This window comes from Pogoniulus pusillus, chromosome 1, assembly GCF_015220805.1.
Source record: "Pogoniulus pusillus isolate bPogPus1 chromosome 1, bPogPus1.pri, whole genome shotgun sequence".
Classification (NCBI taxonomy): Eukaryota; Metazoa; Chordata; class Aves; order Piciformes; family Lybiidae; genus Pogoniulus; species Pogoniulus pusillus.
In genome coordinates, this window is record NC_087264.1 from 51,458,452 (window position 1) to 51,474,560 (window position 16,109).

Genomic DNA, 16,109 nt, shown 5'->3' on the forward strand with positions numbered 1-16,109 from the left:
TCACGGAAACTCTTTCCTTTATTGACAAGAGGGGAAGGGGAGCCTGAGGGTCGGTTACTGTCTGCGGAGGGGAGGTGGAGGGGGTTTGGAGGTCGGGTCGCGGGAGGCAGGGGGCGAGAGCGGCGGGAGCTCAGCCGATCTCGGCCGTGCTGGTGGGGTCCGATCGGCATAGGGGTTTGGAGGCAGGCTGGGCCGCGGCGGCTGCCGGAGGGCACTCTGAGGCTGCTCGTCCGGCTGCGCGGTCGGCAGGAGCGGGCTGCGGAAGGACGGAGCACTCGGGGGCTGCGGTGCGGGCGCAGAGCGCAGCTGCGGTGCCTGCCTTTGGCTCGGGCTGCCGGGCTGGTCGCGGCTTCTCAGCTGGTCCTGCGCTGCTGCTGCCGCAGCTTTCGCTTCCCTGTGGAGAGAGGAGAGCCTTGAAGTCCTCAGCCGCTGCTGCTGGAGCTCTGAGGACGGGCGCTAAGTCCCCGCTCCGCAGCGGCCACGCTCCAGGCGCTGGCTCGGAGCAGCCACGGAAGGCGGCAGCGTGGGCAAAGGGCAGCAGCTTACTTTCGTGTCTTCCTGCGGCGCATCAGCACCAGGTAGCACACCAGGAGGGTTACAGACACGGCGACCATGATGGAAGCCGTGGCAACCATGCAGTCGTGCAGCACCTGTTGGGGACACTCTGTCCTGTGGGGCGTCTTGTCACTGCCCGCATCTGCCGTCCTCTCGTCGGCCAGATCTGGAGGGGCAATGGCAACGTTAAGTCTGTCCTGTGCACCAGCGGGAAGCTCCCAGCACGCTGACGCTGGCTCTGGCCAGCAAGTCCCTTGCCCCCCTCGCCAGTGCTGGTGCCTGCGAGCACAGTCCCAGCCCTTGGCACAGGTTGTCCCAGCAGGGCACAAGTGAGCAGAGGCTGTCCCTGTGCCTTCCTTCCTGAGCCCCAGCCCTCAGCTCTTGATAGACATTGCTCAGCTCCCCTCTCAGCCTTCTCCTCTGCAGACTGAACAGCCCCTGGGCTCTCCGCTGCTCCTCATCAGGCAGTGCTCCAGGCTCTTTAGCATCCTTGCAGCCCTGCCTTGGACAATCTTCAGTAGATCCTCGTGCCTCTTGAACTGTGGCACCCAGAACTGGATGCAGTAGTCCGGGTGGGACCTCCTGAGCAGTTAATGCATTCTCTAAACAAAATAACAAACCCCAAACTTCTAGTACTCTTCCTTTTGACATGTGTTTCTGTACAACCCAACAGTGCAGATTCCAAGGCTTAGCTGAAGAGTAAATAGTGTACACTAGGTTACTGTTGTTGTGTTAGGAGGAGGGGCTGAGGGAGCTGGGGGTGTGTAGGTGGAGGAGGCTGAGGGAGACCTCCTTGATCTCTACAACTCCCTGCAGGGAGGTTGGAGCAAGGAGAGGGCAGCCTCTCTTCCTTGGTGCCAAGGGACAGGAGCAGAGGAGATGGTTCCAAGCTGCCCCAGGGGAGGTTCAGGCTGGAGGCTACAAAATATTTCTTCCCAGAGAGAGTTCTGAGACACTGGAATGTTCTGCCAGGGCAGTGCTGCAGTCTCCATCTCTGGAGGTGTTCAAGCTGTGTCTGTGGAGCTGATGCTTAGAGACATGGTTTAGTGCTGGCTGGATGAGCTTGGAAGGGCTCTTCTGTGATTCTGTGTTGTAGGCTCCTAAAGACACTCTTAATCACCAAATTGGAACATGTGGACTTGAGGGATTGACCACTTCCTGGATAGAAATTGTCTGGGTGGCTGGACATTAAGAAGAAATTCTTCACCACAAAGATGTTGAGACACTGGCAGAGGTTGCCTAGGGAGGTGGTAGAATCCTCACCCCTGGAGGTTTTCAAGGCCAGGTTGGATGTGACTGTGGGCAACCTGATCTAGTTTAAAGCACGTGGCAGGGGGGCTGGAATTAGATGATCCTTGAAATCCCCTCAAAACCTGACAATTCTGTGATCTGTGACACTGGCTCCATTGGACATGGAGGAAGCTTCTGGCATCTTCTCACTGAAGCTACCTGAGTAACTTCCCCCTCCAACAGACTCAACAGCCATCACAACTGCAGAAGGCAGTTATTTGAGGGGCACAGATTCTTGCTAGCCTGATGCAAAAAAAACTAGCCAGAGTGAAGAATTAGTTGGATTTCAGTGCCCTCCAGGGAAACACATTTAACTGTAACCAAGCCAATAAATACTATCCTCACACAAACACAAATCGAGTGAAGATTGTCAATTAACCAGGCAAACTGTGTCTTGAAGAACCTAAACAAAGAGCAACTAAGTCAAGCCCACTGCAATGTCCTCATCAGGCTCCATAAGTAAATGAATAGGATAATTAATTGTGCTTTATCTACAGCCTTGGTTAAGAATTATCCCTAATTGCCTTATGCAGTACCTATAGAGCTGTCTGTGCTACTGATGGAACAGAGCCATTTCTTACCAACCTTCCTCTTTCTCTATGGTCAGCAGATGACACACTACAATGAGATGCCCACAGGAGTTGTGGACACCTCATTCCTGTGGCTCTGGGCAACCTGATCTAGTGGTGTCTCTGCCTGCAGCAGGATTGGAACTGGATTATCCTTGAGGTCCCTTCCAATCCTGACTATTCTGTGATTCTTTGGAAGTGTTTAAGTCCAGGCTGAATGAGGCTTTTAGCAATCTGGTATGGTGGTGTCTCTGCCCTTGGCAGGGGGGTTGGAACTGGATGATCTAAAAGATCCCATCCAACTCAAGCCATTCTATGATATAGAAAACTGAACACAACACTCAAAGTGTAGCCTCACCAGAGCAAAGTCCAAGGGGACAATCAGCTCCCTGCTCCTGCTGGACACAACACTTATGATTCCAGCCAGGATGCCAGTGGCTTTCTTTGCCATCTGGGCACACTGCTGGCTCACGTTCAGTTGCTTGCCTATTACAACCCCCAGATCCCTTTCTCTCCAGCCACACTGCCTCAAGCCTGTAATGTTGCTTAGGGTTGCTGTGACCCAAGCACAAAAGTCAGCATTTGGCCTTGTTGAAGCTGAGCCCATTAACATTAGCCATGGATCCAATCTACCCAAGTCCCTCTGTAGAGCCTCTCTACCCTCACGATGATCATCAAGCCACCTAATCTGGTGTCATCTGCAAACTCATTGCTGACACAGTGTCTGCATCAAGGTCACCAATAAAGATGCTGCAGAGACGCTGAGCTCTGAGGAACACCAGCTGGCCACCAGCTGGATTTAACTCCTCTGACCGCCACCCTTTGGTCCAGCAGTGCTTTATGCAGCAGAGATACGCTCGTCCGAGCCATGAGCACAAGAACTCTGTGGGTAACAGCGTCAAAGGCTTTTCCCAAGTCAGGCAGACTGCAAGTAACTACCGCGGCGGGCGAGCGGGGATGACACAAAGAGAAGGCGAGAGCGGGGCCAGGCAGGATGGCAGCTGTCTGTGGCCCTCTCTCTCTATGGCGGCTTTTCTCTCTCAGACGCACGCCACAGCAGGCAACGGCTCCTAACGGCCGGCTGCGAGGCAGGGGCGGGCAGGCAACGGCTCCTCACGGCCGGCTGCCAGGCGGGCAGGCAGGGGCGGGCAGGCAACGGCTCCTAACGGCCGTCTGCGAGGCAGGGGCGGGCAGGCAACGGCTCCTCACGGCCGGCTGCCAGGCGGGCAGGCAGGGGCGGGCAGGCAACGGCTCCTCACGGCCGGCTGCCAGGCGGGCAGGCAGGCAGGAGCGCAGGCAGCGGCTCCTCACGGCCGGCTGCCAGGCGGGCAGGCAGGCAGGCAGGAGCGCAGGCAGCGGCTCCTCACGGCCGGCTGCCAGGCGGGCAGGCAGGCAGGAGCGCAGGCAGGAGCGCAGGCAGCGGCTCCTCACGGCCGGCTGCCAGGCGGGCAGGCAGGGGCTCCTCACGGCTGGCAGTAACCGCCTCCTCTCCCAGCAGCCAGCTCTTAAAGCCGGTCTCTAAGCAGCCTCTCAGCAGTCTCCTGTAGCCTCACGCCTTGCCGCCAAGTAGCCGCCATTGTGCCCTGACCGACGAGCGCAGCGCGCCCAAAGCCATCTCCAGGCCTCTCAAACCCGGCCCTGTCCCCAGGGCTCTCTGCCTCCCTTTGCCGCCAGGCAGTGCCCGGGCTCCTCAGGGCGGAGCTCACAGCCCCAGGGGGCCGAGTGCCGAACTGCCGCATACCGAGCGGTTAACCCGGCGATCCTGTGCCGCAAGGGCGTCTCCGGTCCCGCACAGCCCTCCAGACTATCGCACCACAGAACGCGGGGCTGTTAGAATCACCGAGAGGCAGGGTCGGATGAGACATTCATCTCGTCCAGCCCTCCTGCTAGAGGAGGATCACCCAGGAACACATTGCCCGGGGAGGGTGGTTCAGAAAGCCTTCGGGGATGGAGACTCCACACCCTCTCTGGGCAGCCTGCCTCGGGGCTCTGCCACCCTCAGAGCGAAGGTTGTTTTCTTTAGGTTATGTGTTGCAGCTGCATCCAAACTGAAATCCAGCTCAAAACTGTCACTGGAGAACTCCAAGTACTAGACACTTGAGATTCAGAAGTAGGACAAATGGCACTCAGAAGGTCCTCACTGGTGCACCTGTACTGCACAGCATCAGAAACAAGAACATTCCTGACAACTGAGTTCCACCTTCACATGGCACTTTGGAGTGATCTGTAGATCACTGTCACGAGGCTCTAGACTGAGGGATTTATCCTTTCAAAATGCCCACAGTAACCCAAACTGCTGGCAAAAACACTGCAACCTCACCAGTGAAGGACAAAACCCACCCAAACCAGCCTGAGGCTCTGCTGTGCTTTGACAGTCAAGGTGCAGTGTCAAGTGTTGAACCCACCTTTATAGATAGCTTACACTTGGGAATGATTGCAGCACAATGTGTGGTCAAATGGCAGCTTGGGTGTGAGCAGAACTTGTCCTCTTGAGGTCAGGGGACCAAAGGTGTGAAGCCAAGTCTACAAACCCACCCTCCTCCACAGCTGCCGTGTAGCTGCAAAGTTAATGAGCCGGCTTGAAGAATAGGGAATCTCAGGCATATCCCCTAGGCTAACTCAGTGCTTCTCAGAACGTCTCACAGATTCACAGTATCCCAGTATCATCAGGGTTGGAAGAGACCTCACAGATCATCAAGTCCAACCCTTTACCACAGAGCTCAAGGCCAGACCATGGCACCAAGTGCCACGTCCTGTCCTGCCTTGAACAGCTCCAGGGACGGCGACTCCACCACCTCCCCAGGCAGCCCATTCCAGTGTCCAATGACTCTCTCAGGGAAGAACTTTCTCCTCACCTCCAGCCTAAATCTCCCCTGGTGCAGCCTGAGGCTGTGTCCTCTTGTTCTGGTGCTGGCCACCTGAGAGAAGAGAGCAACCTCCTCCTGGCTACAACCTCCCCTCAGGTAGTTGTAGACAGCAATAAGGTCTCCCCTGAGCCTCCTCTTCTCCAGGCTAACCAATCCCAGCTCCCTCAGCCTCTCCTCGTAGGGCTTCTGCTCGAGGCCTCTCCCCAGCCTCATTCCTGGCATTTTTACAGTCTCACAAGGGAGCAGAAAGAAGCAGCTAAACAGACAGGAGCTCAGCCAGCACCCAAGGGTGATATCAAAGTGATCATCAGTGCCCTATCCTGCCTAGCCAGGGGACTACCAGGCTCCCCTGCCTTTAATACCATGCACCCAACATGCACCATGGAGACTCACCAGTGATGATGCAAGGAGAATCCCCCTCTGCCCAGTTGGGCAAGCTTATGGCTTCTGCCTTTCCTGGGGCCCATTATAAAGGGGAGTGGGCAGGGAGGGTAAAGTGGACACACTTGGGGTGGGAGGAGACTCAACAGAGCCCAGGTGCTCTGGGTTGGAGGAAAAAAGGAGAAAATGCACTGTGGGAAAGAGGAGGTGGTGCTGGAAGGATGGAGATGAAAAGAGGAAGATGGGGGGGGAGGGGGAAGGAAAGAGATGGAGAGGAAAGGAGTGAGATTAAAAAAAACAACAACATAATAAAAATGAAAATTGGACTGTAAAACAGAAAATCAAAAGGTGGTGCTGCTCTGGCAGGGGGGTTGGACTGGATGATCTTCTGAGGTCTCTTCCAGTCCTTAAGACTCTGTGATTCTGTGAAACTTCTCCTGTCAGATTCTCCCCTCAAGTCCTTTGTTTTCCACAACATGAGCAACAACCCTATGCATCTGTACAGTTTAGGGGCTGATCTGTTGGAGAGCAGCTCGGGAGAAAGGGAGCTGAGAGTCCTGGTGGACAAGAAGATGCCCATGAGCCAGCAATATGCCCTTGCAGCCAAGAAGGACAAAGGCATCCTGGGGTGCATCAAGGAGAGTGTGGCCAGAAAATTGAGGGTGGTTCTCTTTCCCCTCTGCCCTTGGTGAGACCACATCTGGAGTAGTGTGTCCAGTTCACAGGCTCAGAGGATGTCAGGGGTTGGAGGGGACCCAAAGAGATCGTTGAGTCCAACCCCCGCTGCCACAGCAGGACCACACAATCTAGCTCAGGTCACACAGGAACACATCCAGACAGGCCTGGAAAGGCTCCAGAGAAGGAGACTCCACAACCTCTCTGGGCAGCCTGTGCCAGTGCTCTGGGACCCTTACAGTCAAGAAGTTCCCCCTTGTATTGAGCTGGAACCTCCTCAGTGATCTCCAGAGGTCTATGATCCTGCCTGGGTTGAAAACATGATCAGTTATTTTACTGTAGCAGCTACTAACTGCACTCAGATGTTATCAGCTCTTTGTAAAGAAGCTTGTGAGAGGAAAAGAGGAGCTACAGACTACAACAAGCTAGCACCAAGGGTAGACCATTCACATAGCTGCTCAACAGCAAACAAGTGGGACCTGTACCAGGAGTAAAGCTTTGAACATTCCTTCCACTGGCTCAAACCTTAATGGATATTGATGAAAGGGTTTTTTTTCAGAGCCTGGAGAGAAATAGAGTCTGATTTCTGGAAGCTGAGAAACTTCCTTGGAGGTGTTCAAAAAACATGTAGACATATGGCATTTTGGGACATGGCAACCAAGCTGGTGAAGGGTCTGGAAAACAGGGCTGGTGAGGAGCTGCTAAGGGAACTAGGAGTGTATAGCGTGGAGAAAAGGAGGCTGAGGGAAGGCCTCATTGCTCTCTACAGCTCCCTGAAAGGAGGTTGGAGTGAGGTGGGGCTTGGTCTCTCCTCCCTAGTATCAGGTGATAGAATGAGAGGAAATGGCCTGAAATTGTACCAGGGGAGGTTAATGTTGGAGATCTGGAAAAATTTCTTTGCTGCAAGAGTGGCCAGGGATTGGAAGAGGCTGCTCAGGGAGGTGGTGGAGTCCCCATCTCTGGAGGTGCTCAAGAAGCATATGGACATCACACTTTGGGATATGGTTTCCTGTGCATGGTGATAGGGGTTGGACAGTTGGACTCACTAATCTTAAAGGTCTTCTCCAACCAAAATTCTACAGTTCTATGGTTATTGGCTTGGTGATCTTAGAGGTCTTTCCCAGCCTTAATAACTCTATAATTCTATGCAAAAGGTTTGTAAACTCTCCTCAAAACTTTCTTCTCTTATGGGAACTTTGACATTTCCCAGCATCACTCTTTGGTCACATTGGCATTGAAGCGATCCTGGAAGGAACATAACAATTAATACCATTTGAATCTCTCTTCCAAACCTTCTGAGAGCAGTCAGTGCAAGAAAATCGGTGTATTAAATATAAGGACAAATAATTGCAGGTGCAACTAAACATGATTAATGATCAGACAACAGCCTCCACATGAAAGGAATATTAAACAGCTCTGCACTCTTCTCAGAGCCAGGATCATTAACACGTTGCCATGTTTAGAATCATAGAATGATTTAGGTTGGAAGGGACCTCAAAGCTCAGCCAGTTCCAACTGCCCACCATAGGCAGGGACACCTCCCACTAGAACAGATCACTCAAGGTCTCACCCAACCTGGCCCTGAACACCTCCAGGGAGGGAGCAGCCACAGCCTCCCTGGGCAACCTGTGCCAGTGTCTCACCACCCTCACCACAAAGAACTTCTTCCTAACAGCCACTTTCAATCTCCCCTCTGACACTTTAAACACTTTCTTCCTCATCCTCTCATGACAAGACCTTGTCAATAGTCCCTCCCCAGCCCTCCTGTAGCCCCCTTCAGATACTGGAAGGCCAATGCAAAGTCTCCTGGAAGCCTTCTCTTCTCCAGGCTGCAGAGCCACAACTCTCTCAGCCTGTCCTCATAGCCATAGCAGAGCTGCTGCAGCCCTCTCAGCATCTTGGTGACCTCCTCTGGACTGGCTCCAACAGTTCCATGTCCTCCTTGTGTTGGGGGCTGCAGAACTGCACACAGTACTCCAGGTGGTGTCTCAGGAGAGGAGAGCAAAGGGGCAGAATCCCCTCCCCTGCCCTGCTGCCCACACTGCTCTTGCTGCAGCCCAGCACAGGGTTACTGTCTGGGATGTATGCGCTCTGTTTGTCTGCAGAAAGCTTAAAGCAAGAGGACAGAGGATCTTCAGAGGAACCAAGCACTACTTAAACTCTGTATTGTGAAAGGATTATAAAATATCTATAATTATAATCATATATATATAAAATAGCCAATCATAGAATTGTCAGGGTTGGGAAAGACCTCAAGGATCATCCAGTTCCAACCCCCCTGCCATGGGCAGGGACACCTCACACTAGATCAGCTTGCCCAGAGCCACATCCAGTGTGGCCTTGAAAACATCCAGGGATCAGGCTTCCACCACATCCCTGAGCAACCTGTGCCAGTCTCTCACCCCTCTTATAATGAAGAACTTCTTTCTAAGGTCTAATCTAAATCTCCCCTCCTCTAGGGTGGATCCATGAGTACGTATGGGTAGAATTCTGCACTTGTTCAAATCTTGGCTGTTTGTAAACTCCACTGGTTAATAAAACCTATGCTGCAACATGATAGGAAGAGCCTAAGACTCTGAGAGGCAGCTTTCATCTGAACTTTAATAGACTAGACAATTTCCTTTATGGAAATAAAAGATCTGGCAGAGTTCTGTTGGAAATTATTTTGTAGATAATGGCATGTGCTGCCTCCAGGACTGAAGGCAGTGTTGGAAGCTTGTTATTTTCAGGCTTGAACTATCTACCTGCTCATCTGGTAGTAAAGTTTTCCTTCATAACATGATGCAAGGATCAAACTTTTCTGGGGGGAAAAAAAAAGTAAAGGAAAAATGATGACAACTTGTAAAGTTTGATTTTTTTTCCCCTCCCTTTGTTTATATACTAAAAGACCTTGAAAAATACATAAAATAAAACCAAAGTATTGATACATAAATTATTGCTGTCTCTAGCTTGAGAGGCATTCACTATCAGACAGATATTTTGTGTCATTTCAGAAGGCTGTTCTAATAGAGTCTTCAGACTGTTCACTATCTGCTCAGTCCCAACAGATACCCAGCACCAGTGCCATGGACTTGATGATCTTAATGACCTTTGGCAGCCAAAATGATTCTATTATAGGTTGGACTGGATGATCTTGGAGGTCTCTTCCAATCTGATTGTTCTATGATTCTATGCTTGTGCATTATTAAATATATAGCTTGCTTATACATTTAATCTCTATCATTTCTATTGTTTCCCATATAATGTTTAATTATTCATATTAAGTATGTATTTAGGTAGATATTACATTATCAACTTATGTTAGAGAAAAAATGAAGTCCTTCAATAGATATGGATTATGTATAAAAACAGGGAAGGAAGGAAGGAAGGAAGGAAGGAAGGAAGGAAGGAAGGAAGGAAGGAAGGAAGGAAGGAAGGAAGGAAGGAAGGAAGGAAGGAAGGAAGGAAGGAAGGAAGGAAAGAAAGAAAGAAAGAATTATATGAATAAAGTAAGAAAGTAAGAAATTAAGAAAGGAAGAAAGTAATAAAGTAAGAAAGTAAGAAAGAAAGAAAGAAAGAAAGAAAGAGAAAGAAAGAAAGAAAGAAAGAAAGAAAGAAAGAAAGGAAGAAAGAAAGAAAGAAAGAAAGAAAGAAAGAGAAAGAAACCGAGATAGCAGAGAGAAAAACTGCGAGCAAGAGAGGAGGAAGGGAGAAAGAAAGAGAGAAAGAGGAAAGAGGAAAGAGAGAGAAAGAAACAGATAGCAGAGAGAAAACTGAGAGCAAGAGAGAAGGAAGAGAGAAAGAAAGAGAGAAAGGAAAGAGAGAGAAAGAGGAAGAGAGGAAGAGAGGAAGAGAGGAAGAGAGGAAGAGAGGAAGGAAGGGAGGAAGAGAGGAAGAGAGGAAGAGAGGAAGAGAGGAAGAGAGGAAGAGAGGAAGAGAGGAAGAGAGGAAGAGAGGAAGAGAGGAAGAGAGGAAGAGAGGAAGGAAGGAAGGAAGGAAGGAAGGAAGGAAGGAAGGAAGGAAGGAAGGAAGGAAGGAAGGAAGGAAGGAAGGAAGGAAGGAAGGAAGGGGAGAGGATGAGGGAGGGAAGGGAAAGGAGGGAAGGGAGGTAAGGGGAAGGTGAAAGGGAAGGAAAGGGAAGGGGAAGGGAAAGGGAGACTTTACCGCTGTTCTAGTAATGTTGTGAGACAGGATGGCACGGGTGTAACAACACGTTGAGTCAGGAAAGGCAAACCTGGTCTTACAAAATACAGGAGTGGAAATAATGTCGCTAAAGGAATGAAACACGCTAAGGAAGGACCCATGCCTAAAAATCACCTTGTTTCCTATGACAGAAACATCCATAAGAAGCCCAATAGTGTTTTGGCAACAGTTTTATGCTTTTTTCCCCCCTAAGTTTTAAGGCTTTGTTCATAGAGGACAGCTTATTCTGGTCAAAAGTGTCACCTAATCATAAGCATAATGGAAACAAGGTAAAGGATTAGCCACCAGGAGAGAAGATGTGCGTTTACAACCCGTAACAATTATGTTGATAGATGGTAGGCATAACAAACAGCCACAGGAGGGAGGGAGAGACAAATAATTACTCTAATGGAGAGGGAGATCGTGTGATTAACATCAAAAGCTACCCACAGGGAGCTATCTGTACTAAGAATGACACACACAACAGCTATATGTCACACTTGCCTTCTGGGAAGGTGAGAGAGGGAGAACAATCAATGTTTACGATGTTCCAGAGGGACCAGGACAAGCTGGTGAGGTGGCCCAGGTGAACTTCATAAGGTTCAACAAGAGCAAGTGCAGGGTTCTGCACCAGGACCAGAACAATCCTCACTGTCAATATAGACTGGGGAAGGAGGTGATGGAAAGCAGCCTTGAGGAAAGGGATTTGGGGATGCTGATGGAGAAGCTGGACATGAGCAGGCAGTGTGAGCTTGCCACACAGAGGGCAATGGCAGCCTGGGCTGCATCCAAGGTAGCATGGCCAGAGATGGAGATAAGGGATCTTGCCCCTCTGCTCTACTGTGCTGAGACCTCATCTGCACTGCTGCATCCAGCTCTGGAACCCTCAGTACAGGAAGGACATGGACCTGATGGAGAAGGTCCAGAGGAGGCCACAGAAGTGATCAGGGGGTTGGAGCAGCATTGCTAGGAGGACAGGCTGAGAGAGCTGGAGGGGTTCAGTCTGGCTCCAGGCAGACCTAAGAGCAACTTTCAAGTACCTAAAGGGGACTAGAAGAAGGCAGCAGAGATACTGTTTGCAAAGGCCTGCAGGGACAGGATGAGGGCAATGGATTCAAACTACAGCAGAGCAGATTGGGATTGGATGTTAGGAACAAGCTCTGCACCATGTGGGTAGTGGAACACTGAAACAGATTGCCCAGGAAGGTGGTTGGGTCTCCATACCTGGAGATGTTCAAGGTGAGGCTGAAGAGGGCTCTGGGCAACCTGATCTAGTGAAGGATGTCCCTGCTGAGAGCACAATATTTGTCTCTGATTACTATGGGTATTGCCTGCGTGATCAGCATTTGATGTGTAGCACAGATGGGATTAGGATAAAGTTAGGTAATTAGCATGCAAACAGACAGGAAAACCTTATACATTTACCAGGCTTTGGAACTGACAGAATCACTGAACAGTAGGGGACTGAAGCTTGATGAGGGCAGATTGAGACTGGAGATTAGGAAGAAATTCTCTCAAGTGAGGGTGGTGAGACACTGGCACAGGTTGCTCAGGGAGGCTGTGGCTGCTCCCTCCCTGGTGGTGTTAAGGGCCAGATTAGATGAGGCTCTGAGCAACATGTTCTAGTGGGAGGTGTCCCTGCCTACTGCGGGGGGGGGGGGTTGGAACTGGATGAGCTCTAAGCTCCCTCCCAAGCCAAGCCAGTCTATGAATCTATGATTCTGTAAATCACTGCTACCTAGAAAAATGCAGAGTGGATGGCTTTAAAATTATTTTTACTGTATTCTATACCGATATAAACCCAACAGGAATTAATAGTGTTTATTGGGTTTGGGCTGAGACAGAGTTAATCCTCAGAGCACCTCTCTAGTGCTCTGCTTCGCACTGCTCTGGCTGAGTGTGGATCATTAGGCAGTGTTTCGACGACTCCTCGAGTCAGCGCTGTGGGAGGGACACTGACTGCTGCTGCTGAGGCCCTTGCGCTGAGTGCTCAGCCAAGGAGGCAGAGCCCAGACCCTCAGCTGCAAAGAGGTCCCAGCCATTCAAGAGCAGCACCCAAGCCACAGGATCAGAGAATCACAGCTTGGGTTGGAAGGGACCTTTCAAACACCACCTGGCCCCGCTCTGTCCCCTAGATCAGGTTGCCCAAAGCCACATCCAGCTCGCCTTGAACACTTCAGGCATGAGGCATCCACAGATTCTCCGGGCAACCTGTTCCAGCCTCCCCAGCCTCGTGGTGAAAGACACATTGCTTATGTCTGCTCTCCACCAGAGCCACTGTGCCTGCCCTGTGAGGGGAGGCCCCCCCCCTAAGTACAGAAGGGCTGCGAGGAGGAGTCCTTAGAGCCTTCTGCCGGCCAAACAATCCCAGTAGTGGCAGCATATGGAGGAGCTGGGGCTGGAGCTGCCTGGGAGCTAGTGGGCACAGAAACAGCTCCTCCTGGCACTCTCCAAGAGAGACTCTCCTGCACCCAGCAGGCAACTGCTGCCACATGGAGCAGAGATGACACCGATAACATGAGAGGCTTGACTTAGGGAGCCCCAGCTGCCCGCAGTCTTAGGGGTCACCACAGACTGGGCAGAAGGCAGAGATCTGGGGATGTGACCAGAGAAGATGGAGGTGACACGTGCTGAGGAGGCTCCCCCACGCCTTAAACTGAAAAGTGACCTGCCCTGTTCACCCACGGGTGCTGCCGCAGCGTGGGAGCACACGGCAGGTGGAAGGCTGCTGTGTGGAGTGCCACACAAGGGGTGACAGGAGGTGCTGGAGAAGGGAATCGAGTCAGTTGGCAGAGGTGGAAGCCTGTCCCAGGACAGCTGCCACACGGAGCCTCTGTCCGTCACCGCGGTCTTGAGGCTCCTTCGAGGCGTCTGTAGCAGACCTCGTTGGCTTCCTCTCAGGGGTCCTGCAGTGTGCGGCAAACTCCCGGAGCGGCATCACCCCATCTGCCGGTGCCTTCACTCTTCAGCAGGGGCCTCACCCCACCCTGGGCAGAGCTTGACATTCCGGCTGCTGCTGCTGCACACAAGGAGCAGCTCCAGCAGCTCGCCTCGCTGGGCTGCCTTGGCTAAGGCAGTTGGTAGGTGTCCGTGGCAGGAGTGCAGCCCTGCCAGCTGTCCCACCCTGCCTCCCTGATGCAGATGCAGGCCTGCTGAGCACAGGCAGCTCTCTGCTCGCTGCACTTCCTTCTGCAGGCTGCGTGCGCCGGGGCAGAGGCACTTGAGAGACCTCAGCTCATCATGGAGTGCAAGCGCTGAGCCAGCGCTGGCAAGGAGCCCACACCTTGCATGTCACAGAAACTCTTTCCTTTATTGACAAGAGGGGAAGGGGAGCCTGAGGGTCGGTTACTGTCTGCGGAGGGGAGGTGGAGGGGGTGGAGGAGGTGGAAGGGGTTTGGAGGTCGGGTCGCGGGAGGCAGGGGGCGAGAGCGGCGGGAACTCAGCCGATCTCGGCCGTGCTGGTGGGGTCCGATCGGCATAGGGGTTTGGAGGCAGGCTGGGCCGCGGCGGCTGCCGGAGGGCACTCTGAGGCTGCTCGTCCGGCTGCGCGGTCGGCAGGAGCGGGCTGCGGAAGGACGGAGCACTCGGGGGCTGCGGTGCGGGCGCAGAGCGCAGCTGCGGTGCCTGCCTTTGGCTGCGGCTGCCGGGCTGGTCGCGGCTTCTCAGCTGGTCCTGCGCTGCTGCTGCCGCAGCTTTCGCTTCCCTGTGGAGAGAGGAGAGCCTTGAAGTCCTCAGCCGCTGCTGCTGGAGCTCTCAGGACGGGCGCTAACTCCCCGCTCCGCAGCAGCCACGCTCCAGGCGCTGGCTCGGAGCAGCCACGGAAGGCGGCAGCGTGGGCAAAGGGCAGCAGCTTACTTTCGTGTCTTCCTGCGGCGCATCAGCACCAGGTAGCACACCAGGAGGGTTACAGACACGGCGACCATGATGGAAGCCGTGGCGACCATGCAGTCGTGCAGCACCTGTTGGGGACACTCTGTCCTGTGGGGCGTCTTGTCACTGCCCGCATCTGCCGTCCTCTCGTCGGCCAGATCTGGAGGGGCAATGGCAACGTTAAGTCTGTCCTGTGCACCAGCGGGAAGCTCCCAGCACGCTGACGCTGGCTCTGGCCAGCAAGTCCCTTGCCCCCCTCGCCAGTGCTGGTGCCTGCGAGCACAGTCCCAGCCCTTGGCACAGGTTGTCCCAGCCCAAGGAAACTCAGAAGGCCCGAAGGAGAGGACAGGGGGGAGCGCAGCTGCTTGACCTGCTGCTCCTTCCAGGGACAGGGATGAAAACCCTCCCTGCGGCACCGAGTGCCACCCCTCCTTCTCTTCTCTCTCCCTGGCCCAGTTCCCACAGCCTGAGAGGAGGGAGCCAGGCTAGCTCAGGAGCCACTTGAGCACTGCTCTCGCCTTCTCCCTCTTCTCCAGCACGGCCATTGCTTTTCAGCTCAGCTCATGGAGCTTAGAGTCGGCATCGACCCCTTGGCCTCTTTGTCCCTCTGTGCAGGCTACAGCGTGGCCACACCTGTGTCTGCATCCTGCCTCTGCCAAGGCTCGCAGCTAAGGCACAGTGAAGTGGAAGCCTTCCCCATCGGCAAGATGGCATCTCCAGGGGGCAATACAGCTCAGCCACATCCAGGAGGCTGACAACAGCAGAGTGCAGGACACTCACCTCGTTCTCTCTGCAGCTCCTCCAGTAGTTCCCTGAGCCTTTCAAGCGGTGTGGAAGGCTCTGTGGACACATGCTCCGTGGGCTCTGTCTCCACCCCAAGATCCAGCTCATCAGGTGCAGAAGTGGGGAGTCCTCCATCCTCATCTAGAAGCAAGCACAGACGAGAAACGTTTCATGGCATGTTGGGATCCACTTGTGCCTGGGTGACCTGCGGGCACTGGAAGGGGCTCAGGCAGCAAAGTGGCTTACCCCTTTCAAGCCAACCGGGCTGCAGTGGACGCCGGTCCTGGCTGGGCTCCAGAAGCATCGTCTCTGAGAGCACATCTGGAAGTGAACCCCCAGAGAAGATTCCCTCACCTACCGGCACCTGCCTGGGCAGAACGTGCTGGCAGAAGCCGTCAGGGCTCAGGCAGACAGAGGCCACCGTGGACAGGTCTGCCCTCACGCCTGCCGAGGTAGCCAGTGCCAGGTGACCCTGGGGCTTGGAGCTGGCAGCTCTCCAAGGGAGGAAAAGCCATGATCTACCCATGCCATCTGCCAGAGCCTCAGTCCTGGAGGGCCTCAGACCTGCGGGCACTGGAAGGGGCTCAGGCAGCAAGGTGGGAACAGCAGGAACGCAGGGCGCAGAGCTCAGGACCTGCTCACTGCTGCCATTGCCAACAGCTCAGGAGCCTAATGAGTGAGGGATTTCAGACTGGAGGCAGGCGCAGGATGCTCTCCCGTAGGCAGCTTCCCGCCTGGAGCCTGCTTTGACGCCTCAGAGGAGCCCAGGGCTCACAAGTGCCTTTCCTTTTGCATGCCGAGGGATGCTCCAGCTGACTCGGGACAGCAGTTACCTGATGTGCCGCTGGCCAGTGCTCCTCTGGCAGGGGTTGGCAGCAAAGCGCTGGGTCCTTCCAGAAGCCTCTGACGCTGCGCAGCCTCTCGCTCCCTCTCTGAAGCAAGCAAGCAGGGCAGGGGG

General features: G+C 53.5%; 1 protein-coding gene across 1 annotated transcript; it reads right to left on the reverse strand.

Moving 5' to 3' along the window:
• Nucleotides 1–13,436, reverse strand: LOC135185671 (proline-rich protein 2-like). Its single transcript, XM_064163016.1, has 4 exons — nucleotides 13,343–13,436; nucleotides 5,675–5,737; nucleotides 547–721; nucleotides 1–394 (listed from the first exon to the last, which is right to left on the reverse strand). The coding sequence occupies exons 1-4, from the start codon at nucleotides 13,434–13,436 to the stop codon at nucleotides 55–57; spliced, it is 672 nt and encodes a 223-aa protein (XP_064019086.1). The 3' UTR covers nucleotides 1–54.
• Between the last annotated feature and the right edge of the window lie 2,673 nt (nucleotides 13,437–16,109).